This window comes from Schistocerca cancellata, chromosome 5, assembly GCF_023864275.1.
Source record: "Schistocerca cancellata isolate TAMUIC-IGC-003103 chromosome 5, iqSchCanc2.1, whole genome shotgun sequence".
NCBI lineage: Eukaryota > Metazoa > Arthropoda > Insecta > Orthoptera > Acrididae > Schistocerca > Schistocerca cancellata.
In genome coordinates this window covers 670,561,429-670,588,550 of record NC_064630.1, presented here as the reverse complement: position 1 = coordinate 670,588,550, position 27,122 = coordinate 670,561,429, and the positions used below count along the sequence as shown (strand labels likewise).

The following is a 27,122-nucleotide window of genomic DNA, read 5'->3' as shown; positions in this document are numbered from 1 at the left end:
GAATGTTTTTATTGTGCCTATCATGGCTCAGCATCTCTGCTATATGGTGAGTAGCAACTTTCCTTCTCTCGTATTGTTACATTCCATCCTGGATATTCCAATGTTTGATTTTAACACTGGTGAGTGAGACAAAATTTTTAAGTGTACGTATTTAGGAAAACCTGAAATGGGAGACACACCTGAATAATGTAAACAAAAATTTAAATATACTCACACATGCTGCAAAAATCATCTCACAAAATACAAGCTGTGCATCAGAGGTTACAATGTACTATGGCAACATTGATTCACTATTGTGGTATTATCTTTAGGGAGAACTTCATAATTAACAATAAACATTTATACTACAGAAAGATTTTGTCAGAATAATAAAACATCCTAAATACAGAGACTCCTAATACTTAAAAGTCTCAGTTTACTGACCCTTTCTTGTTTATATATCTACGAAGCACTAATCTTCATAAAAGGAAGCACATTAAAGGAAAAAATCTTCAAGTGCAATTGTTATTTCCATTCTTATGGTACAAGACAAAAGCACAGCCTACATGCCAATAAAGTAAGAAAAACATTTGTACAAGAGGAGTGTATTGTACTGGCATTATTCTGTATAACCAGGTGCCATCCTATATGAAACAGATACTACATTTACACTAGTTTAAAGTGAAGCTGAAGGAGCACTTGCTCGACCACTTCTGGAACACCATAAAAATTAGTGTAAACTGATCAAATTTTCTTAACCACACTATTCTTTCGGTCAGCTTATTTGTTTTTATAAACATGTTACCAATGTGCAACAAGTACTGAATTATTTTTCAAAATCATAATATGTACAATTTGTATTTACCATATCAAACCTTACTTGTCTTACACCATTTGTGCAAACAATCTACAAAATCACGATTTACAAGACCAATAAAGAAATACAAATGCAAATAAGAAGTTATCAAGGAAACACCAGGGATTTTGATAAATAACAGAATTTTAAAAATCTCTCTTCTTCCAAAAAGATGAAAATCTGAAATATAATTATATGGCTTATTGACAGACATTAAGAAACCGACTTTAATTTATATATATTTTTTATATCTAAATAACTTAAATTTCAAATGGAAAATACATTCAGAATTGTAAGCCTAACAAATAAAAATACAAAATCTCACTTGTCAATGAATTTTCCTTATCAAGGGGCCTTCATTAACATTAATGTTATTCTGATATCAATTTCCAAAAACTGCAATAACTGTAAGGTAGTTTGGATATCCGCAAAAAATATCAGCTAGACTCCCAATTCAGTACTGTATCTATCAATGGTGAAACATTACCAGCTAAAGTAAGCTTTGAGTTGTGACATGTGGAACTGTGTCAGCATACAGAGCATCTCTAAAAGAAATTTCTGTCTTAATTCCACTATAAGGCTACTGGGGTATCTCAACCACATCACACTAGAAGCTGATGTGATGGAATACTTCATTGAGGCCTAGTAAACCAAGATATTTTAAGAAGTATCATGTGTAATTCCAATTAAAGTGCAGCTACTGAAATCATTCCTCCATGGAAATTTCTTTCCTTGGATTGCCATTTACATCTCCAGCCCTTCTTTCTAAAGTCAACAGACACAAAAGCATCCTTTGTTAACAGTCACTAGAAATCCGCCCAAGTTTCATACAGTGGTATGAAAACTCTATCTTTCCATTTCAGAGTATTGAGAGAGATAGTACAAGCACACATCAGTGTGAATAGCATTGTATTTAGTTGTAAAATGTCTAAATATTAAACTAGAGACCAGTTGTTTTGAGCCATATTTCAATAAGGAGCAGGGTTTTTTCCACAGCCTCTGTCAGGCACCTAGGCTGCCATTTATCACTACAGTATTAGTGGTGGTAAATATTATTAGTATAATAGTCTCTAACACGGTACTAGTTGTATATATTCATTACATTTATGACATAATTTCGTTGTTGTAAATGTACTAAAAATTATAATTTCCAAGGCTGTAAAGTTATTATGCACAAACAAAGATTATTATTATTATTATTATTATTATTATTATTATTATTATTATTATGCATACTACTAGGTAGTGACTCACTTGTGCACTATTTAACATCATAGATTGTTCTTTCAAACACACGATTAATTTTCTGATGAATGTATCTGGCAGTGAAAGCATTTTCCAGCAGCAGATCACAGTTTATTTAATGGCCATCCCTCATAATTCCAAACAAATAAATCTTAAATAAATATTACTCACCTAAACATGCATAACCTGCAGCAGATGATGCAAGGCCAGCAGCCGTGGGGAAATTATTTTCTGAACAAATATGGACATTCCATGCAGACATATTTTCATTGTTTCCAGATTTAGCGGCTCTTTTACGGACTAAATATGAACAGATTGAAACAAGGAAAAACTGTATGTAAAAAAGAAAACAAATACCATTTACAGTTCTAATTAAATGTATAGATTGCAATAACAATGTCACAGACTTAATTAATGGAGTATGCTTGACAACAATGAAGAAATAATCATGGTGTAGAAAGGTGGAATACACAATTCACTCTTCATAGGATACAACAAAGAGGGAACTAACATATGAAGGCAATATAATGTGTAGACAAGGGCCAACCAATTGTGCCAAACTTGATGCAGCCCAAGTGTGTGGCCCACATGCGAGCAAAGGTCTGTCTTGGCTTTGCTCAGTCCTCCTCGGAAGTACTAGGTACAGTGCAACACTTCAATCAGTATCACGGTGTGGCATTTTTAAGTCCTCCCAACTGCCTCCAATTCAACAGAATCGTGGTGTCAGCACTGTTTACCCTTTTCCATTTGTTTGTGGTATGAAGAACATCCACAGATCCAATGGCTGAGAGCACAAAAAGAGGCAATGTAGTGCTCTGCCATTACAAGCCTTTATGTCCTGTATATCGAGAAGCATTTTGTGCTAAATTTGCAGGCATGCACCACATGAAGAAATTGGTGTAATGAATAGTAACATTCCTGAAGTTGCATGCCTTATTCCACTGTTAGTTGCAACAGTTTTCAACAGAGCTGACTGAGTATGGAGACCTAATATTACTGTAAAGTACATTGGTTAATACAATGGATATGCCTGCAACAATCTTTTTTATTTAAAACTCACTGTTGTTGAATTTATGAAGGAAAAAGGTATACAGGAATAAAAATTAGAACATCCAGAATGGATTGCAGACCTCGTATTCTAAGAGGACTTGACTACACATTGTCCACATTAAGAAAATGCAAGGTGAGCAACTTCTTTCCAATTTGATGGGAATGCATTTCAAAAGAAAATCACACTGTAGAAGGGATGCATTCTGAAAAAGAGTACAGATCCCTAAGCTCACTACCATTAAAGAAAAAGTGAGACTGGAAGAATTCATTGCAATCTTTAAGGAATTACAAGGATCGTTTCATAAACATTTTGGAAACACTGCCAATCTAACATCTGTTTTTTGAGATCATTTGCTCTTTCAGTTAAAAGCACACCTGTGAATGCACAAATGTAACTGATTAATCTGAAAGGTTACTCCTATTTTAATGACAAATCCTTTGCTGTTAAAACTGTCTAGAACATCTACGTAGCTTTTCTCAGGTGGAGTTGCCATGCCCCCACAATGAGGTAGCAAAAGTGCTACAATATTTCAGTCAACATCTGTGTGTGAAAGACCTTTTCTTTGATTGTGAAACTGAATAAGTCACAGTTACATGGCAACCTAACCATGCATATTTGTGAAACTGTCTACGTCTGACCGTACGCTGACAGTTTGTACCAGATAAACATTATATCATGTCTTCACTGCGTAAAAAATAGTTAAATGATACTGGAAACTCATTTTGTTTGTGAGTGATGTTGTTGAGAAATGTGAAATATAAAACAAAGTTGTATGCAGTGCAATTTCACTCCCATTCCAATGCAGCACATTCAGTTTCCCCTCTTCCCCTCCTTGCACTCATACAGCATTGTGTGGCAGTGGTGGACAAGTGCAGTGACACTGAGCATTACAGCACTTGTGCCAGGGCATGGCTCACAGGCCGAATTCTTAGCCACCCCTGGTCTTGACTAAAAACATGGAGATGGAGTATCTGGCATAAAGTGAGGAATGCCCCATTTCCTATGATATCAGAAGGTAATAACTGATTACATTTATTGACAGAGTGCAGAGGGCAATACTTTGTCTAACTAAAAGGAACAGCACCATTCACAAAGCTTTCTAGACTGAAAATTGTTCCATATAAGGAGGCACATCTCTGGCAAGTGGCCAATTGGTTGGACAACGAGCCTTTTACAAAACCTAAAGTTATCACCATACACAATAAATACCACCTGCCATTTCCTGGTATTACGCGAGTGTTGGACATCGTCGGCTTCTGTTATCTGCTAGCATAACAAAAACTATCACCATTTGTTATCTTTCTCAGTCTAGTATGCCAACTCTTTATCCTGACAGTTGCCAGCAGTCATCTTACTGAGCTGAGTGCCTCTGCCCCTACTCCTTACCAAATAAAAACCTAGACTAAAATATTGCACCATAAGTCAACATTGTAGAGAGGCTGACTCATACTTAGCATGCCTCATAACATTCACGGAAGATGAAATAACAGAGTTTTCCCAAAGAACAAAGTACTATGCATGTCACATATTTTTTACTGTAATAGCTTCGATCCCCTGCATATTTAAAATATAAAGATGGCCTAATCAATCAAACCTGGTCATTACAATAAAAAAGCATTCTAAACTGTGATTTGTTAACGTAATTATAAAACAAGATAACTGTTATCTCCTTGTGACACAGTACTGACTTCCCGTAGTATTTTTTCACCCTATATTAACTGTGTGCCAGAAATCTAAGGAAATCAGCTGTTATGCCCTGTTATCTTCTGTCTCAGTATATAAATTTCATCAATTAGCTCTGCATACATACATACATACATACAATTGATGAAAGGAGAAAATATAAAAATACAGTAAATGAAACAGGCAAAAAGGAATACAAACGTCTCAAAAACGAGATCGACAGAAAGTGCAAAATGGCTAAGCAGGCATGGCTAGAGGACAAATGTAAGGATGTAGAGGCTTATCTCACTAGGGGTAAGATAGATACTGCCTACATGAAAATTAAAGAGACCTTTGGAGAAAAGAGAACCACTTGTATGAATATCAAGAGCTCTGATGGAACCCCAGTTCTAAGCAAAGAAGGGAAAGCAGAAAGGTGGAAGGAGTATATAGAGGGTCTATACAAGGGCGATGTACTTGAGGACAATATTATGGAAATGGAAGAGGATGTAGATGAAGATGAAATGGGAGATACGATACTGCGTGAAGAGTTTGACAGAGCACTGAAAGATCTGAGTCGAAACAAGGCCCCCGGAGTAGACAACATTCCATTAGAACTACTGATGGCCTTGGGAGAGCCAGTCCTGACAAAGCTCTACCATCTGGTGAGCAAGATGTATGAGATAGGCAAAATACCCTCAGACCTCAAGAAGAATATAATAATTCCAATCCCAAAGAAAGCAGGTGTTGACAGATGTGAAAATTACCGAACTATCAGTTTAATAAGTCACAGCTGCAAAATACTAATGCGAATTCTTTACAGACGAATGGAAAAACTGATAGAAGCCGACCTCGGGGAAGATCAGTTTGGATTCCATAGAAATGTTGGAACACGAGAGGCAATACTGACCCTACGACTTGTCTTAGAAGAAAGATTAAGGAAAGGCAAACCTACGTTTCTAGCATTTGTAGACTTAGAGAAAGCTTTTGACAATGTTGATTGGAATACTCTCTTTCAAATTCTGAAAGTGGCAGGGGTAAAATACAGGGAGCGAAAGGCTATTTACAATTTGTACAGAAACCAGATGGCAGTTATAAGAGTTGAGGGGTATGATAGGGAAGCAGTGGTTGGGAAGGGAGTGAGACAGGGTTGTAGCCTATCCCCGATGTTATTCAATCTGTATATTGAGCAAGCAATAAAGGAAACAAAAGAAAAGTTTGGAGTAGGAATTAAAATCCATGGAGAAGAAATAAAAACTTTGAGGTTTGCCGATGACATTGTAATTCTGTCAGAGACAGCAAAGGTCTTGGAAGAGCATTTGAACAGAATGGACAGTGTCATGAAAGGAGGGTATAAGATGAACATCAACGAAAGAAAAACTACGATAATGGAATGTAGTCTAATTAAGTCAGGTGATGCTGAGGGAATTAGATTAGGAAATGAGACACTTAAAGTAGTAAAGGTGTTTTGTTATTTGGGGAGCAAAATAACTGATGATGGTCGAAGTAGAGAGGATGTAAAATGTAGACTGGCAATGGCAAGGAAAGGCTTTCTGAAGAAGAAAAATTTGTTAACATCGAGTGTAGATTTAAGTGTCAGGAAGTCATTTCTGAAAGTATTTGTATGGAGTGTAGCCATATATGGAAGTGAAACATGGACGATAAATAGTTTGGACAGGAAGAGAATAGAAACTTTCGAAATGTGGTGCTACAGAAGAATGCTGAAGATTAGATGGGTAGATCACATAACTAATGAGGAGGTATTGAATAGAATTGGGGAGAAGAGGAGCTTGTGGCACAACTTGACTAGAAGAAGGGATCTGTTGGTAGGACATGTTCTGAGACATCGAGGGATCACCAATTTAGTATTGGAGGGCAGTGTGGAGGTTAAAAATCGTAGAGGGAGACCAAGAGATGAATACACTAAGCAGATTCAGAAGGATGTAGGCTGCAGTAGGTACTGGGAGATGAAGAAGCTTGCACAGGATAGAGTAGCATGGAGAGCTGCATCAAACCAGTCTCAGGACTGAAGACCACAACAACAACAACATACATGTTTCCATATACATGTTTCCATACTTTTATAGCACAGTTTTGTCTCTTCTCATTACGCTTTGCTTCTGCCAACAATCTTTTCCAAAAAAATCTTTGTTTTTGTGTCCATCATTCATTTATCCAGCCTGAAATGAAGTGTGGTTACTGGAATCAAAACCTAATAAATTTTACTTGGCTTGAATCTCCAATCACATAACAAACAGAGTTAAACAGTACTACAATTTCTTAATGAATTATCTATGTTTCATTTTTTAGTGACAAATAAAATTGAAGAATGACAGTCATTCATCTGGAGAAAAAAAAACATGCAAAGATATGTAGCACAGCAACAATGATTGTTTGTTGGTGATTACTTGGACAGAATGAAGGGAGAACAGAGGAAAGAAGTAGCTCAACTGAAAGGGGGACAGGGCGGAGTGGACACGTGCATGTCGGAACTCTTAAATACGAGATGAGGAACCAGTCTGCTGTCAGTAAAATGGCAAATTAATTATGGCAGAAATTATGAAACTGAGTAGCTAATGTGTGGGTAGAGCATGTAAGAGATATAGAAAGTTGTAGGGGGGGCAGGAAATGAGAAAGGTAGAGTGAGACAGGGAGGGGGGGGAGGGAGGGAGGGAGGGGGGGAGGGAGGGAGGGGGGAGGGGGGAGGGGGGAGGGAGGGAGGGAGGGAGGGAGGGAGGGAGAGAGAGAGAGAGAGAGACTGACTTCAGTCAGGAGGAACATGGTGGAAATTGACAGGAGTAGGACGGCTGAAGGCAAGGGAATGGTAAGTAAGAATGGGATCCAGACAAAGTTTAAGTGATCGGGAGCAAAAACGGAGAAAGTGCCAATGGAACAGTTCCCACCTGCACAATTCAGAGCAGCTGCTGGTGGGGAAGGGGCAGGGAGAAGTCCCAAATCAAATGGCATGGGTACTGCAGCAGCTGCTTTGTAGGATGATAGTAGGATTTATCTCATTTCACAGCACATAAAAATGGGATTTTTCCAGGGCTCATACCTCGGGTTCTCTAGGTGATAGAAAGGTAGGGTCAAGTGTTTTGGATAGCCCTTGGGCTTGGGGCTATTAGTGGAAGAGGAGGAGGAGATCAGTGTTTAACGTTTAATTGACAATGAGGTCATTAGAGACGGAGCACAAGTTTGGATTAGGGAAGGATGTAGAATGAAAGCAGCCATGCACTTTCAAAGGAACCATCCCAGTAGTTGCTTTAACTGGCTTTGGGAAATCATGGAAAACCTAAATCAGGATGGCTAGATGTAGGTTTGAATCATCATCCTCCTGAATTTGTAAGGACCATTAATATACCCAACAGAAATATCTGCTTACAGTAACTACCCTACAGTACAGGGTGAAAGTCTGAATATGACACAATTCTTCCAGATTAGGCAAATGGAGCCAATCAGTTGTTTCTTTTTGCATTAGATGTGATCAATGGTGCACCTTAAAAGGCTTACGGAGGCACCACTTAGTTCATGGGCAGTTCCTGAGAAAACATGGTTTTTGTATAATAAAACCGAGCCATGGATTCCAAGATGGCTATGCACAGCAAATGGCAGAAATTTTTATAATATATCCCTAAGATACCAATCTCAAACAAATTTGAAAATTTTCCTCATATCTTTATCTGTTTTCGAGATACAGAGGTTCAACTTTACCCAAGCTGCACACGTAAAATCCTGTGTGAGGCATAATCTAAATAATACATAACAGCAGCAAATTACTCAAATTTTAATGGTATAGTCTCTGGGCATTTATTTAGAAGTGTCAAAGATCTTTATCTGTTATTGAGAAACACCCCAAAAACATTGTATTTTGGTATCAAAACCAAGTTGCAGATTCCAAGATGGCTATGCACAGCAAATGGCTGTAATTTTTAAAATATAATCCTAAGATACCAATCGTGGAAAACTTTGAAAATGCAATTTGTGTTAGTTTAATTTCACTTAAGTTAACTATCAAAAAGTTCTTTTCATATCAGTGACATATCCTGCTGTAGCAGGAAGAAGAAATAAAGTGGAAAAATGTTCCTGCTGGAATGCAAAAAAAGGTCAATATGCTCCTGTTTATTAAAAGATGCTGACTGAAAAAGTGGAGGTTACCAGCTGCATCATTCTACCTTCATCAGCACTTTTAAAATTTTTCCCAAAAATTTTGGTAAGCGAACATATTCAAGCTTTTTGTGCTGAGAGAGAAGGAGGCAGTGGCAGTGTGAAAGAAATGGAAAAGTAATAAATACTGGAAGATAGTAGACAGTAGTTGTGATGTAGAAAGAGGGAAGGAGACAATGGCACTATGAGAGAAAGAGAGGGACACATTAACAGTGGATCATAGTTGACAGTGAGAGAACAGTGCTAGGAAAAGAGTGAAGGAGACAGTGCCAAGGGGAAAGGAATAAAGAGAATGAGAAAGTGGAAGTTGGTGAGAGCCAGTGATAATGAAAGACAGAGTCAATGAAAGTGACAGAGAGATGGTGACAGTGAGAAGAGACAGCAGCAGTGGAAAGGAATGAATGAGATAGCAGTAAGAGAGAGCAGGAGGGAGACAGTGTCATCAAGAGGAGACAGTATTAGTAGAACAGAATGAAGGAGACTGTTGCTGTGAGACAATGGGAAGTGACAGTAAGAAAGACACAAAGAGATAATGACAATGAGTTGAGCTGAATGAGAGAGTGAGTTTGAGCAGGTGGGGGTGGATGGGTATGAGTGACTTATGGCGACAGACTCCAAAATTTTTGAGAAATTTTTTTTTTTTAAATTTTTAAAGTTGCTGAGGAAGATTGCATATGGCAGCTGGTACCTCACTTTTAAGTCAAGGACTTTTAATAAACAGGAGCACATTCACATTTTTTCTGCTGGTTATTACCATAATCAAATAAGTCCTCTTTCTTGTTTCAAATGTGGCAGCTGTGGTTGCCAGGAAATTTTACGAAAATGGAGACAGTTGTCAAACTGGTCTGTGCATTTTATGTGATCAGAGACTTTTGTGCAACCTCCAGAGACATGGAAACATATAAACAGGAAGGTAGCTCACTGAGCTGAGAAGGACCAGAATGAGGTAAGTTTGGGTTTATATTTTGAGGTTCTGCCATGTCCAGATCATGAAGATGTTATGCATAAATCTGAGCTGAACAAGGAGTTTATTATGTTTGGTACATATGAAAGATTTCCATACATTTTCTTTCCTTGCCATGTACATACTTGTAGCATTTCCACAGAACTGTTTGTACGTTTTGCCTTCAAAACTGTAATTAAATGACATTTCTCAGGTAAAACCACAGCTTGACCTAGCAGTCATACAGATTACTCTGCTCACTTGCTAGGATGCCCTTTCGTTAATTCCATTACTTGAAGCACTGAAGGAAGGAAAAGGGGGGGGGGGGGGGGGGAGGGGGCAGAGGGAGGAGAGTGGCACAGCTTACAAAGACCAAGCACATAATTCAAATTCTGTGTATTCACTTTGCAGACATAGTTGCTTTGTTTCTTCCACTGAGATATTTGTACATACCTTGAACAAATATCATTAATTATAATTAACTGCAGTGACTCCATATACACATATCAAAAAAAGTTTTGCATCACCTTTCTTCTGAGAGTTCTGAAACCTGTACAGAAGATTGGAATAGAGATCAACATAAACATCATTTTCGCCCTTTTTATTGCTCATGAAAACCACACATTGCATGTTGTACCACCATACAGCGAGACCTTCAGAGGTTGTGGACCAGATTGCTGTACACACCGGTACCTCTGATACCCAGTAGCATGTCCTCTTGTTATGATGCTTGCCTGTATTCATCGTGGCATACTATCCACAAGTTCATCAAGGAACTGTTGGTCCAGATTGTCCCACTCCTGAATGGCGATTCGGCATAGACCCCTCAGACCAGTTGGTGGGTCAAGTCATCCATAAACAGCCCTTTTCAATCTATCCCAGGCATGTTTGATAGGGTTCATGTCTGGAGAACATTCTGGCCACTGTAGTTGAGTAATGTCATTATCCTGAAGGAAGTCATCCACAAGATGTGCATGACGGGGGTGCAAATTGTCATCCATGAAGACAAATGCCTTGCCAATATGCTGCCTATATGATTGCACTATCTGTTGGAGGATGGCATTCATGTATCGTACAGCTATAATGGTGCCTTCCATGGTCACCAGCAGCATTCATCGGTCCCACATAATGTCACCCCAAAATAGTAGGGAACCTACATGTTGCCACACTCACAGTGTGTCTAAGGCTTTCAGCCCGACCAGGTTACCTCCATACATGTCTCTGATGATTGTCTGGTTGAAGGCATATGCAACACTCATTGGTGAAGAGAACGTGATGCCAATCCTGAGCAGTCCATTCGGCTTGTTGTTGGGCCCATCTGTACCATGCTGCATGGTGTTGTGGTTGTAAAGATGGACATCGTCATGGACATTGAGAATGAAGTTGCACATCATGCAGCCTATTGTGCACAGTTTGAGTTGTAACATAACATTCTGTGGCTGCACAAAAAGCATTATTCAATATAGTGGCATTGCTGGCAGGGTTCCCCTGAGTCATAATCCATAGGTTGGGGTCATCCACTGCAGTAGTAGCCCTTGCACAGCCTGTGTGAGGCATGTCATCGACAGTTCCTGTCTCTCTGTATGTCCTCCATGACCGAGCAACATCGCTTTGGTTCACTCCAAGACACCTGGTCACTTCCCTTGTTGAGAGCTCTTCCTGGCACAAAGTAACAATGTGAATGTGATTGAACCATGGTATTGACCATCTAGGCATGGCTGAACTACAGACAACATGAACCATGTACCTCCTTCCTGGTGGAAAGACTGGAACTGATTGGCTGTCGGACTCCCTCCGTCTAATAGACGCTGCTCATGCTTGGTTGTTTACATCTTTGGGTGGGTTTAGTGACATCTCTGAATAGTCAAAGGGACTGTGTCTATGATCCAATATCCACAGACAACATACATCTTCAGAAGTTCTGGGAACCGGGGTGATGCAAAACATTTTTGATGTGTGTATTAAAAATTTAAATCAGAGCATAGTAGTAAAGATCACAAACAGACGTGCTGATCTTTCATTTTGCTTGTAAAGGGTGCTAATAGTTACAAGATGAGTTATATTCACCATCAGCCAATGCTTATGTACATACCTTCTCTCAAACAGTTTTGTATACGTGGATTTTCACAGTTCTCTTCCCTAGAATGCAAAAACAATAAAAAGTCTCAGTTAAACACTAGTTATTTAGAACCATGTAATTTGAGCTATAAACTGATTTTAGTAATGGCAGCAGAAACATAATAATATAATAAGTATTAAGTGTTGTGTTTGATTGCCCAATATTTGTTGCTGTCAGAGGGCCTTTAAATGGGCAATATGTCACACACAAACTACAGAAATCAGCTTACTAATCAAAGGTATTTTCTCAACTTGATTTGACCTTAAAATGGGTGCAAATGAATATCTTTCTCAATGATAAAAATACATACTACACCTAATAACTTTCTTGTTTACCAGTCGCATTACTGCAGGTATTCATGAAAGTAAGCAGCAAACATATGTCTTGCAGTACTAACAGGTATATGCAGTCCCAGAAACTTAAATAGCTGGAGCATTTGTATAGGTGTTCTTTTAATCCATTTTTAATGTTTTGAAAATTTCCAGTTTTCTGCCTTTGCTACAGCAGGAAAAAAACTGCACTAGAATATCCAAGATGCAAAATCTATTTGAACACTGTGTTACATCCTACTTTGTGACTGGATGCATGGGTGTCCTCAGAAATTTATATAGAGGGAGGCAAGACTAAAATTGGAATTTTTTATATAAATGAGTTGTTCAGTTTCCAAATGTGTCATGCCACAGGAACTAAACTTCATAAGTTACACAAAAGACTTATTATATCCCAGAGAATTAATGGATATTCACTGTTCCAAAGAAGTGATGATTACCCACTCACTTCTAAAAGTTTATATAATGCCAAGATCACTGGAAGTGCCTTTTACAATATCTGGTGCCACAGTCTCAACAGCATCTACAGTTTTCAAAGAACTGATCATTCTGTTGTTACACTAATACCTCCCTACAACTTTTTTAATTTATTACAGAATTTGTTATCTCCTTTCTCTTTCACTGAAAAAAAAGAAAAAAAACAATTTCTTAACATTTTGATATCATGTGAGCATGTAAATTAAAAAGCTTGTCTGGCTGAATCACTGACAGTCACTTTCAACTGTTTTATACACAAATAAACAAATATATTGAACATGCCATTGCTTATATGCAAGTGATTGAGATGCCCTCCTTATTAATTATAGCAACAGAGATTAACACTGCAAAATATGTAAGATATCTAACTCAAACTTTCAGTCTACCAAGAGTTGTGCATGTTAAATGTGTGAAATTTGTTACTATTATTCCAGAACTACAACATTTAGATTCCAGTAGTTGAACAAATGATACACTGTAAAGTAGTTACATTCACTCAGTCATTTACTTAGCTGCCTACAGTTCAGTGGGCCCTATGTAATCAGTGTATGTTGCAACACTTGACATAGCCCTTCAAATTTTTTGAAGTCCATTTATTTGAGATACAAATTTTCTCATCTGTATAATATACAGTCAGGACCTTATTACATAGGTGGTGCATCTCATGATTATAAAATATGTGTCAGGGCATACAGAGTACATTGTGGCTGATAAAATATCATAACAACCCATCATGGTAACTGCAAAAACAATCAATTTTTAACAAAATAATTTAACTGTGTAGGTAAAAAATCTACTCACCAAATGGTGGCAGAACAAACACATAAAAGAGGGTTGTAATTAGGCAAGCTTTCGGAGCCAGTGGCTCCTTCTTCAGGCAGAAGGGTTGAACGAGAAGGAAGAAGTGTGAAGGAAAAGGGCTGGAGAGGTCTACAAAAAGGGGTAGATTTTGGGAAAGTCACCCATAACCATGGGTCAGGAGAGACTTACCGTATGGGATGAGAAGGTAAGTCTCCCCTGACCCATAGTTCTGGGTGACTATCCCAAAATCTACCCCTTTTCCTAGACTTCTCCGGTCCTTTTCCTTCACCCCTCTTCCTTCTCCTTAAACCCTTCTGCCTGAAGGAGGAGCCCCTGGCTCCGAAAGCTTGCCTAATTACAACCCTCTCTTATGTGTGTGTTCTGCCGCCACTTGGTGAGTAGATTTTTTATCTATACAATTAAATTATTTCATCATGGTAACTGGTAACATATACAAATATTTTAGATCATTAAGGAAAAAAGGTAAATACCAGTTTAAGTACACTGTTGTTCTGTCCTTTAGACTGCACTGCAACCCACTTCAGTGGCACTGCAATTTAATTCACCACTGGCCATTTACAAAATGCCTATATGCCCCTTCTCTGCTCTCACTTTAACTGGACCACTACCTTTCCCTCCACTCCATGCAACTCTCTCTCTCTCTCTCTCTCTCTCTCTCGCTCTCTCTCTCTCTCTCTCTCTCTCTCTCTCTCTCTCTCTCTCTCTCTGTGTGTGTGTGTGTGTGTGTGTGCGCGCGCACGCGAACTGCCCTCCAATTTGAGGCATATTATAGAGGCAGCTTGCTTAACTTCTTACCAAAAAAAATGACTTGCTAGTTATAATATTGCTTATACATACAGAATATGTTACTTGAAGCATGTTTTGAAACTGAGTCACACAAATAATTTGTGAAGTCCTGACTCCTATCTTTTAGAGGTGTCTGGGAAAGTCTCGATGATCAACATTAGGTTCCATCTATGACAATCTAATTCAAAAACCATGATTAGAAGCAATCATTACTTCTACATGCTATAAAAGCAATTAGTTGTCATCATACTGCACAACTGGTAAGTGTTTACAACAGCTTCTTTAATATTTATGCAATTTACATAGGTAAATGACAAAATTGTGTTTACATTTTGTTAGAAGAGAGGTATGTTTGGAATGAAGACTGTTACTATATGAAATGTTCTTTAGCAATCATCTGGGTTGTCATGGAAGCACTCATAAGGTACCAACAGCAAAGCAAGTTAACATCATCAAACATTCTAATGGATTGATACCTAGATGTTGTAACTCTCTCAATTTAAACATATTGGTAACTTCTGTCCTAGGTTGTGCACTATGACAGAGAACCAGTTTCACTTTCATAGGTTCACATCCTGAGACTGTATTTGATTTTTTTATTGTTCTCCACAAGAAGGTTAGCATGCCCCCCCCCCCCCCCCCCTCTTTTTGAGTCATCAGTGTTCTGACTGGTTTGATGTAGCCTACCATGAATTTCTGTCCTGTCCCAACATCTTCACATCAGAGTTGCACTTGCAACCTATGTCATCAATTATTTGCTGGATGTGTTCCAATCTCTGTCTTCTTTTACAGTTTTTATCCTCTACAGCTCCCTGTAGTACCATGGAAGTTATTCTGCAATGTCTTAACAGATGTCTTACCATCCTGTCCCTTCTTCTTGTCAGTGTTTTCCATATATTCCTTTCCTCACCAACTCTGCAGAGAATCTCCTCATTCCATACCTTATCAGTTCACCTAATTTTCAACATTCTTCTGTAGCATCACATCACAAATGCTTTGATTCTCTTCTGTTCCAGTTTTCCCACAGTCCATGTTTGACTACCATACAATGTTGTGCTCCAAATGTACATTCTCCTAAATTTCTTTCTCAAATTAAGGCCCATGTATGATATTACTAAACTTCTCTTGGATGGGGATCCCTTTTTGCCAGTGCTAATTTGCTTTTGATGTCCTCCTTTTCCCATCTGTTTTGGGTTATTTTCTGAAGAAGAGAAATTTGTTAACATAGAATATAGATTTAAGTGTCAGGAAGTAATTTCTGGAAGTATTTGTATGGAGTGTGGCCATGTATGGAAGTGAAACATGGACGATAAATAGTTTAGACAAGAAGAAAATAGAAGTGTTCAAAATGTGGTGCTACAGAAGAATGCTGAAAATTAGATGGGTAGATCACATAACTGATGAGGAGGTATTGAATAGGATTGGGGAGAAGAGAAGTTTGTGGCACAACTTGACTAGAAGAAGGGATCGGTTGGTAGGACATGTTCTGAGGCATCAAGTGATCACCAATTTAGTATTGGAGGGCAGTGTGGAGGGAGGGTAAAAATTGTAGAGGGAGACCAAGAGATGAATACACTAAGCAGACTCAGAAGGATGTAGGATGCAGTACGTACTGGGAGATGAAGCAGCTTGCACAGGATAGAGTAGCATGGAGAGCTGCATCAAACCAGTCTCAGGACTGAAGACCACAACAACATGTAATTTCTACATATTTATACATAAACAAGATCTGTTCTTAGTTTATTTTACAAATATGAGGGTTATGCAGAAAGTAGTGCAGCTCATTTTGTTTCTTCAATGATTCTTTATTGAACATAATGAGAATTACACAAACGAAATACTGGTGTTTTATCTACAAACCCTATTTTTCCACGCAATCTCCATCTTATTCTATGGCCTTCCTTCAGAGCAAGACAAAGGCATGTATGCCCTGTTGGTACCAAACCTTGTCCTGGTGGCAGAGCCAGTGCTTCACTGTGTGAATACCTCCTTATCTTCCTCAAAATGTCTTTCATGAATGGGATCCTTTAATGGCCCAAACAAATGGAAGTCCGAGGGGGGCTAGGTCAGGTGTGACAGCCGTGGATCGCCTCCCCGACTGCTGCAAATCGTGGAGCTCCACTGAACTGCCTTCTAATGACCTCACCCTCCTTGCCCAGTGACTAACTGTACTTCTGTAGACAGCAGATGCTCCTTAGACTTTGCACAAGCATTTGTGAATATTCCCCACAGTTTCTTTCTCTGCAGTGACATTCAATGACGGCATGTTACTTGTAATGTACATCACCTACAGACACCATTTTGAAACTGTCCTGCAGCTACACTATCTGTCAGAAGTGACAGAAACTTTGTGCTCTCACTCAGGAGACTTCAGATAATACATACAAAATGTTTCGCATTTCTAGCATTGTTTTCAGCTGAGGAAAAGAATTTGGTACATTACTTTCTGGGCAACCTTCGTATGTCATCCGTATAATTAAAAAAATAATAATATGAATCAGGATAGATTGCTTCTCACCACATAGAGGAAACACTGAATGGCAGACAAGCACATTTGACGATCATCTGTTGGAAGAAAAAGTCAGCTTTTCGTCAAAGTCGTTCACAAGATCAGAGACAAACACACATGTGGCTTCCGTTGTCACCATGTATAGTGCCACTGCAGTGCCCCGAGACAACAGTGGCAATGTGTGTGAGTAGTGCCTGTTCAAATGTATGTTTGCTTGTCTTTCATGTGATGAAGGACTGTGTCCAAAACTTGGTACTTTCCAAGAGTCTACTTTTAAATGTGCCTGTCTGCCACTTAAGGACTCGTCGATGTGGTGACAAGCAGTGTATCCTAATTCATGTTATTATTCCATTTTGTATTTTCCATTATTTTAATGTGAGTATTCTGATAGCTAATTCAGATTGTAATTTGATCAATTTTGAAAGATAATGTATGTTGTTGGATATAGGTGATCTATAATAATTCAAATTAAGTAGATTTACTGCATATGAGGTGGTTTAAGGGAAGAGGCATGTCTCACGAAGTTCCTTATTGTTTTTGTGTGTTCCTTGTCAAGCTTATCATTCTGTGTTACATCTAGCTATAGCTTTTGTTTCTGCTGATTTCTTGCGTTGCCAAGCTTTGTCTGCAAAATGGTCAGTACTAATTTACATGTGTTATTTTGAGTCCTGTTTTGGATTAAAGGAGACCACTCACCAAAAAACAGGAGCATTGAATTGTTGACAGGCACATGTGAAAGAAAGTTGTGGTGAGTAGAGGGAGAGGGAGGAAGGGATGTGGACTAAGGGTGGGAGGCTAGCATCTCAAAGGGAGGCAATTAGTTTGCTGGCTAGGAATGTGAAAGCGGGGGTGGCAGGTACATGGGATAAGCACATAATGCATAATAGTAGGGGCTGGTGGGAAGCAGTGTACACTTAAAATGATGTGGGGACATAAGTTGAGAGGGGTTCTTATGTTGCCCTCAGTGTGTGCCACTCCCCATCGGCCCCTGCAATCATGCTTCGCATGCCTAGCCTGTATATCTACCACCTGTCCCCTTCTGCACTTCTAGCAGGCAACCCTCCCCCCTCCTCCCCACACCCCCCTGAGTCACTTGTCACCTACCCCCAATCCCACTTTCTCTCTCTCTCTCTCTCTCTCTCTCTCTCTCTCTCTCTCTTTGTGTGTGTGTGTGTGTGTGTGTGTGTGTGTGTGTGTGTGGGTGTGTGGTTTTTTTACTCTAGTTTGTCAAAGGATAACTCTGAAAACTAGCAGGTTTTCTTTATTTTGCATGTGCCTATTGACAACTCAACACTTCTGATTTTCGGTGTCTGGTTTCCGTTAATCCAAAAGTTCTTAGATTCTACGATAATTTTACTACATCATTTGTGTCCTGTTTCATGCAGATCTGTTGCAACAACTAACTTAACTGCAATTATTTGCTTAAAGAGCTCCTGTATGTTCACAAAATCTAATGTCAGAGACTCTCTCTGTCTATCAAATACAGAAGGTTCCATAAGTGTAAAAGATACGGGCACCACATTCCTATCTCATGCACTTATTGCCTCCTCTCCCACTTGAGACACCTTTCCATCACTGCCTCAGTGCTTGTACAATACTAGTAGGACACAATCTGAAGTAAGCTGTTATGATTACTCCTGTCATTATAATCCAATCAGATGTTGACATTGTCATATTTAGATTGTTATTGTTTGTATTCAGAAATCTAGCAAATTTTATAGTTTTTGCACTATATCGTATGTGATTCTCTTAAGATGCAAGGAATACATGTAAAACAACAATCTCAATATCTGTCAGTCTTCTGGCATTCTCTACAGTAATGTTTTGGGTGAGGTTGTTTTTAAACAACTGACTGATAAAAATTTCTCACAAAATTTATTATTTTATCTGTGTTGAAATATGAATAAAATATCTATTATTAGGTGGTAAAGATATTATGAACATAGCTTGCTGGAAATAGCATCATTCTGTTGACTCTTGTCACAGGTAACAGGACTGTTTATTATAAAAAAAAAATTAAAAAAAAACTGTCTGTGCATATCTCTAAGTCTCTACTGAAGCTTGTAAATATCACATGCAATAATGTGGGGCTTCTTTGGTGAAGGGATGTTGTACTGTGTAACAGATTGAATTAAATCTTTTTGGCAAAAGTTGCAACAGAAATCCCAGGATTTAAACAAAAAGCAGAACATAGGGAAGGCAGTGAGTCATCTATAGCTCATTGATGTGTGTGACATAGATGTATGTAAAAGAATAAACATTTTACTACCTTTGGAACAACTGCTCTTTTTTGTAGTTTTAGTAAACAGTTTCCTGCAGACACCTAAATGCATTTCTCTGTGGCTGCAGGTGGGTTTGGTTGGGTAGTTGGATGCGGGAAAGATGGCTACATAAACTAAAAAAAGCGGGAAAAGTACAGTCACTCAAAAACTGCGAAGGTCTGTAGACTGTTACCTTCCTCATTTTTGTTTATTCACTCTCATTTTGGTTTCTACTTGGCAGAACTTGCATTCTGATAAATTTTACTTACCAATGTTAAATGAGACATTTATTAATCACAGAAATAGTAGCATTGTCTCCAGAACTGAACATGGCTGAATCAAGAGGAAGGACTTGACCAGAGACTTAAAAGGTCCTGTGACAAGGTAGGCTGTGAATTCCTGGACTTGTACTGTATGGTTGAAAACTGTGGTGTCCCCCTTAATGGCTCAGGTATGCACTGCACATCAGAGGCTGCAACCCAGGTAACTGATGGTGTGTGGAATGCGCACAAGGGTTGCTTACATTATGCAACTCTCCATCCAGTCTAGATAACGATAGCTGCAGGAGACCCAGAAGTATAAGTGTAAGATCCAAAATAATGCCCTTCACAGGTGAGAGAATTAAAATCCTAATAGTTAACTGCTGAAGCACTCACAACAAAGTGCCACAGTCTGAAGCGCTGCTGAAAAGCAATGAAGCATACTACTACATACAGAAAGCTGGTTGAAACCTGAAATTGATAGCAGTGAGATCTTTGGGGAAAATTTAATTGAACATTGACACAATAGGCTAATGGAAATTGGAGGTGGTGTATTTGTTGCAGTAGATGAGAACTCAAATCCATCTAGATAGAAATTGAAGCTGTTTGTAAGATTGCGCAAGACTAAGTATCAGGGGTGGGTATAAAATGGTGTTTGGAGTCTTCTGTCGCCCATCAGACTCACCTCCTGACACAACAGAAAATTTAGAGAAACCTTCAGCTCTCTTACTTGGACATGCCACACCTGTGTCATGGAAATACATGAATGAGAAATCATAAATGCCGTCAGAGGCAAAGATGAAATAATAAAAGTGTTTCAGAGTGATATCGATGCTCTAAACAATATGTACATTGTTGTCAGTGCCAAATACAGTGACTTTCAAAAGGGTAAGCAAAATTACTGTGACCAATAAATTCGCTGCACTGGATGTTGAAGAATGTTATGAAATACTGCGTGAAAAAAAGACTGTTCGTCATTCGCTGGCTAATGAATACAAGATGTCCGAGATGGAAGTGCAGCAGTGTCTGCAGAAACACGAGGCGAAATTATATGGGGACAGCAACATATGAAACATCTCAAATCTAATGTCAATGCAGGCCGGGAACAGTATAAGTATTTACAGACACAGTTACTGCTGGTATAAACATGAAAGCTCCAAACTCACAAAAAAGGACTGTGTAGTGCTGATCGGAGGTGCAAACAACATAAACAAAAACAGTGCCAACAGATTCATCAAGAAACTGATCTTAGTAATACAATACTTACACTTCACCAATGTTATTGTAGCCACTCTACCACTCAGGTATGACCTGCCTGACTGGCCATGTGTCAATACAGAAATCAGGCAAACTAATGATAAACTGAGATATTTTTGTGCTAAATTTACAAATGTAATATTATTAGATATTAGTGGCTACAAAAGGAACGGTTTCACTGGACATGGTAGGCACCTGAATCAGTGTGGCAAAAGGGAACTTATCACAAATATAAACCAGGCTACAGGCATTTCAAAAGCTTTTATTCTCTTCTTGTCCAAACTACTTACCGTTCATGTTTCAGTTCCATACATGGCTACACTCCATACAAGTACTTTCAGAAACAACTTCCTGACACTTAATCTATACTCGATGTTAACAAATTTCTCTTCGTCAGAAACGCTTTCCTTGCCATTGCCAGTCTACATTTTATATCCTCTCTACTTCGACCATCATCAGTTATTTTGCCCCCCAAATGGCAAAACTCCTTTACTACTTTAAGTGTCTCATTTCCTAATCTAATTCCCGCAACATCATCCAAGCTAACTCAACTACATTCCATTATCCTCGTTTTGCTTTCATTGATGTTCATCTTCCAGTATTTCTGCGGAATCCAAACTGATATTCCCCAAGGTCACAGAAATTACATATAAATGTGTAAAAAAACAATATTTAATAATGTATAACTTTATTAAAATCTTTGTACACTATGAGATAAAAAAATCTATAAAATCACTATAAGCCAGGAGACGCTTTAATACTGTGACAACCTGTGTAAAGTTTGAAGAGAGTTAATGCATAAAACTTGAATGAAGAGCCATTGAGAAAAGGGCACAATAAAGATACAAACAATTGCATATATGACACATCAGTTCCCAAAATTTCTTCTTATTAAACAATGAGAAACTGTCTACAGTCAATATTCTAGATATTTCAACATCATTAGTTTTCCTGGGAGTAATACATCTGAGCTAAACACTGTAACTACCACCTAATGATGGAACAAAGCCTATGAAATGTATTGTAAATAAAAACTTAGCATTTTATATGTATTTTAAACAGAGTCATGAAAACACCTTACCAAACATGTTTATGTACAGAAATTTATTAATAATATTTGTGAGTGAATAACAATAACCACTTACCAGCCACTGCACAGGAAGAAGTGGAACAGTGCTAGCATGCAACACAAATTTAAAGCTTTAATTTAAACCTTAGCTACAACTTCAGTGTTATTTTCTGATAATTTCCTGTAGACATATTTTGATGTGACTTTTGTAGAAATTAATTCTCTCCTTCACCATCTGCTACAACTTTTCTCCAACATGTTTACTATCTTTATCCTTATTGAGGAACTACAGTAAACTATCATACCTTGAGTTTCACTGTGTTCTTAAACTTGTATGCCTATCAGCCCTGTTCCAGGTATTCCAGTGCTGGTGGCCAATAAATAATCTCATATTGGAGTAAAATCAAACAACAGAAACTCCAGGTTGGTATATCAACAATATTAGGAAAAGGATAGATTGCTGTACACCGTAAAGATGATCCATTGACTTGCAGACACATACAACAAAAAGACTGTTACATGTTATAGCTACCAGCCAAAGCCTTATTCAGCAAAGAAAAAACATTCACACAAGCAAGCACACCTCATGCACACATGACCACTACCACCAGCATTTCCAACACGAATGTGTAACAGTCTTTTGATTGTGCTTGTCTGAAACTCAATGGATCATGGTTAGTAGCAACCTATCCTTTTCCTAATATTGCTCATGTTAGAGTAATCTTTTTAATGAGAACATACCTTCCATTCAGCCATAGTCTGTCACTTTGAAACTCGGAGCTAATCATTATAGTTGTCTTCGCACATAGCTGAAAAAAAGGAAGTGAAAACATTCAAGACATACAATGCAGAGAACAGTTATTGTTCTTCATGTGTTTAAATGAGCTAAATTATTTTTCATGTGAGCAGTACAAAATATCCATTACAGCACTTGCTCTGTTACAAACATTCATACTCACAAAGCATGAATACATTTTCTTGAGCTAAACAAAAAGGCACAGTAAAGCCACTGAAGTGAAATCCATCTTTCAGTGTACGAATTTTCTGGAGAAGCCACACTACAATGTCATTACTCAGTTTGGTGAAAAGGTGATATAAATTTCACAATTTTATACCTTGTGAATTCAAACAAACATAAATAAATAATTCTCTCTTTAGTAGTAAAACTTATGTTTTTTATACACACATCAAAAAAGTTTTGCATCACTCCGGTTCCCAGAACTCCTGAAGATGGATGTTGTCTGTGGATATTGTATCACAGACACGGTCCCTTTGACTGTTCAGAGAAGTCACTAAACCTGCCCAAAGATGCAAACAACCATTCATGAGCAGCACCTATTAGATGGAGGGAGTCCGACAGCCAATCAGTTGCAGTCATTTCACCAGGAAGGAGATGCACGACTCATGTTGTCTGTAGTTCAACCATGCCTAGACAGTCAATACTATGGTTCAATCGCATCTGCATTGTTACTTTGTGTCAGGAAGAGCTCTCAACAAGGGAAAGTGTTCAGAGGTCTCGGAGTGAACCAAAGCGATGTTGTTTGGACATGGAGGAGATACAGAGAGACAGGAACTGTCGATGACATGCCTCACTCAGGCTGCCCATGGGCTACTAATGCAGTAGATGGCCACTACCTATGGATTATGGCTCAGAGGAACCCTGACAGCAATACCACCATGTTGAATAACGCTTTTTGTGCAGCCACAGGATGTTGTGTTACAACTCAAACTGTGCACAATAGGCTGCATGATGTACAACTTCATTCTCGATGTCCACATGGCAAGGTCCATCTTTGCTACCATGAGTCCATGCAGCGTGGTACAATTGGGCCCAAGAACATGCCAAATGGAGCGCTCAGGACTGGAATCATGTTCTCTTCACTGATGAGTTTTGCATATACCTTCAACCAGACAATTGTTGGAAATGTGTTTGGAGGCAACCCTGTTGGGCTGAATGCTTTAGACACACTGTCCAGCGAGTGCAGCAAGGTGGAGGTTCCCTGTTCTTTTGGGGTGGCATTATGTGGGGCCAATGTTCACAGCTGGTGGTTATGGAAGACACTGTAACGGCTGTACGATACATGAATGCCATCCCCCGACTGATAGTGCAACCATATCGGCAGCATATTGGCGAGGCATTCGTCTTCATGGACAACAATTCATGTTCCCATCGCACACATATTGTGAGTGACTTCCTTCAGGATAACAACATTGCTCAACTAGAGTGGCCAGCATGTACTACAGACATGAAACCTATCGAACATGCCTGGGATGGATTGAGAAGGACTGTTTATGGAAGACATGACCCACCAACTACTCTGTGGGATCTACGCTAAGTCACCATTGAGGAGTGAGACAATCTGGACCAACAGTGCCTTGATGAACTTAAGGATAGTATGCCATGACGAATACAGGCTTGTATCACTGCAAGAAGACATGGTACTAAGTATTAGAGGTACTGGTGTGTACAGAAATCTGGACCACCACCACTGAAGGTCTTGTTGTATGGTGGTACAAAATGCAATGTGTGATTTTCATGAGCAATAAAAAGGTCAGAAATGATGTTTATGTTGATTTCTATTCCAATTTTCTGTACAGGTTCCGGAACTCTCGGAACTGAAGTGATGCAAATTTTTTTTTATGTGTGTATTTCAACAGTCAGGGACAACTAACACCCCAATAATGCCATCTTTTGGCATATGATGTTGGCAAGTTGTCTTTTCAGTATTATAACTACGACTACTACTTCAATGAAATGCAACTGAATATTAACAAATTTTTGAGACAGAAGCTACAAGTTGCTTAATCACTTCATTAGAAGAAAAGATACTTTTGGGGCAAACAATAATATTGTTTTAGAATAATGAAGGCTCTAATACATTCCATATTTCATACCTGTATGGGAATGATCAGTGCAATATGGGCCTACTGGGAAAAGGTTTCCAACTGCATGCAAATGAGCAAAATCTGGGAGAGACTTCATAATAGGAATGTATCAAATATATTAACTAATAAAGTAATAATGCTGGATGAACGCTACCAAATTTGTGTTACAGAACACTGTGGATACTCACAATGTTTGAGAAGACATGCAGCATACATTAAGCCAGTGGACTCTCACCAATAGTATGGAGCAACAATGAACCCAAGATACAATGGAAACTGAATAACTGGAACAATGGGCTTAAACATTTTGGTCTTCATACAGGACAAATCAAAACAATATTGCCTTAATCTGTCATCAAAACATCAGTGTTAATAACACTAACACAAGCACAGCAGTCTCAGTACGAAAGGAAGGTAATGATATAAACATAGTAATGAAAGTTCTGGCAGAATGTAAATGGTTTAGGAGTAATGGAGACCTCTCACCAAATAACACAAGCATTGACTCATTAATAGACAATGAAAAAGCTTTGCTAGGTTTCACAGGATATCCTTTGATGAGCTAGAGTACAAATACTCACATTTGTATTCTAGCTTGTCAACAGATTTCTTCCAAAAGCTTGCAAAGTTTTCATTCTCATTTGTGTGTGCCCCTTGACACTTTTGCTATTCAGTGAATGGTCTCCTTTACTGCTGCTGAAACCATATTTCGTCAACTTAACTGTGTAAAGCTTTTTGAATAAGTAAGGTGCACAGTTGTAAGAGGGAAACAATCCCACATTGGATTAACGGAGGCATGTGGCACTGAAGAGAATTCTGAAATAATAAGATGCAAAAAAACAGAAATCACAATTCAACAGTAACAATAATTATATGGAGAAATATGAGAACATTGAGTCTAAAGACATGTGAGATTATAGGACGTGAATGGAACTGCCTTACAAAGAATTGGAGAAAAACTGTAAACTTTTGTGACAGTGGAGTGTGGGGATGAAATATGGAGGAGCGTGTGGGCTTTTGGTAAACCCCACCAGATAAGCAAATGGGAGATACAGACACACTAATATGTGTAACATCACTAAAGTCTAGTGTGGTAGTGGTTGATATTGCATGCTGATCATGTGAAATTCAATAGCAGGCCAAAGTATGGCCACCTGGTGACTGGTTCACTCACAGTTTTTCCTTCACTAGCTGCTATTATCTGAATCTGCCTCTATGAAGTGAACCATGGCCACCATTTCTGTTTACTTTGGCCAGACTGAACTTGTATTTTGAGAGTCACTGCCATGTTTTCCAACTTACTGCACAACTAGAGTGATAGGCCTCTTATCTGCACTCTGTGAGTTGGTGTAATATTTCCAAATAGTGCACCTTTGTTAATATCATAACTACAATATGCTTGTGCTACAAGGTTGTCCTACTTGAACTTACATCAGTTTCTCTCAGAAGTATTACTATTTTTTTGTGGAGTAATGAACAATTTAATATGTTGTCACAGAATGCTAATTTTGTGTTCAGTAGATGTTTGTTGATCATAAAGTGAGGGTTACAGTACAGGTGATAAAAGGAACATGAAAAAGAAAGTAATATATTTATGGAGAACTAAAGAGGGAATGATGAATGGAAAGTACCAAAGTCAAAAAAGAAGACAGTGGAGACAATATGAAAAGAAACTAGTGTAAGTGATGGCCATGTGGATGACAAAAGCAAAGTAAGTGTTGAAAAACAAGTTTCCATCTTTACATTTCAGAATTGCAAATTGTGCGGGCATATGAAAGGGAAGAGAGGTGGAAAGAATGGAAATAAAATGCCCTGAGTGATGTAACAAAACCCAGGTCCCTGTACATTCAACCGCAGAATACTGTGTACTGCTGATGTAGCCCATTTGTCTGAGGCTAAATTTCAGGAAGAGCTCCATGACAGTGTCAGGCATAAATGCACAATATTCTGAGAGAAGAAAGTATTATGAACACCTGTTAAATTTTAATTATTTTATTGGAAATGTTATTAAAGTACTGATTATTTCTTGTTTGTTTTCAAGTGATGAATATTTTGCAAAACACATCTGGCAACAACATTTTATTTTATTGCAGTTTATATCTCTATTGTAGACCTAGTATTATGCACTACTATGAAAATATTGTTGTTACACAAGTGACTGGTACTCTAATCATAATATTTGTTTCATACAAATAACATTTTACTGTGGATTGTGATAGACTCTTTTTGTGGATTACCACACAAGTTGCTTTTAAGGAAATACCACTCCATTTACAAAACTGTATAGTATGCAGTCAAGATAACTATTCACAGTTTCCATCACTGCATTTCCAGTCCTTCTGAAGAAGAGAGTTATTACTAAAGCTATTTTCAGTCCCTTAAGATTGTGTAATGACATGGTTTACCTAACTGAAAAGTGTAGCTGTACTGTGTCACTAAGTGTGATG

The 27,122-nt window shown here is 38.4% G+C and overlaps 1 protein-coding gene across 4 annotated transcripts in view; it reads right to left on the bottom strand.

The window, feature by feature from the left end:
* Positions 1-27,122, bottom strand: part of LOC126188193 (diphosphomevalonate decarboxylase) — a 62,994-nt gene that overhangs the window by 24,277 nt on the left and 11,595 nt on the right. For 3 of the 4 annotated variants that reach the window (XM_049929733.1, XM_049929735.1, XM_049929732.1), the window contains exons 3-5: positions 22,531-22,598; positions 11,993-12,039; positions 2,252-2,380 (exon numbers count right to left, since the gene is read on the bottom strand). In XM_049929733.1, the coding sequence (XP_049785690.1) occupies positions 2,252-2,380; positions 11,993-12,039; positions 22,531-22,598 (244 nt within the window). The remainder of the gene's footprint in view (positions 1-2,251; positions 2,381-11,992; positions 12,040-22,530; positions 22,599-27,122) is intronic. The other variant, XM_049929734.1, reaches the window with a different exon arrangement.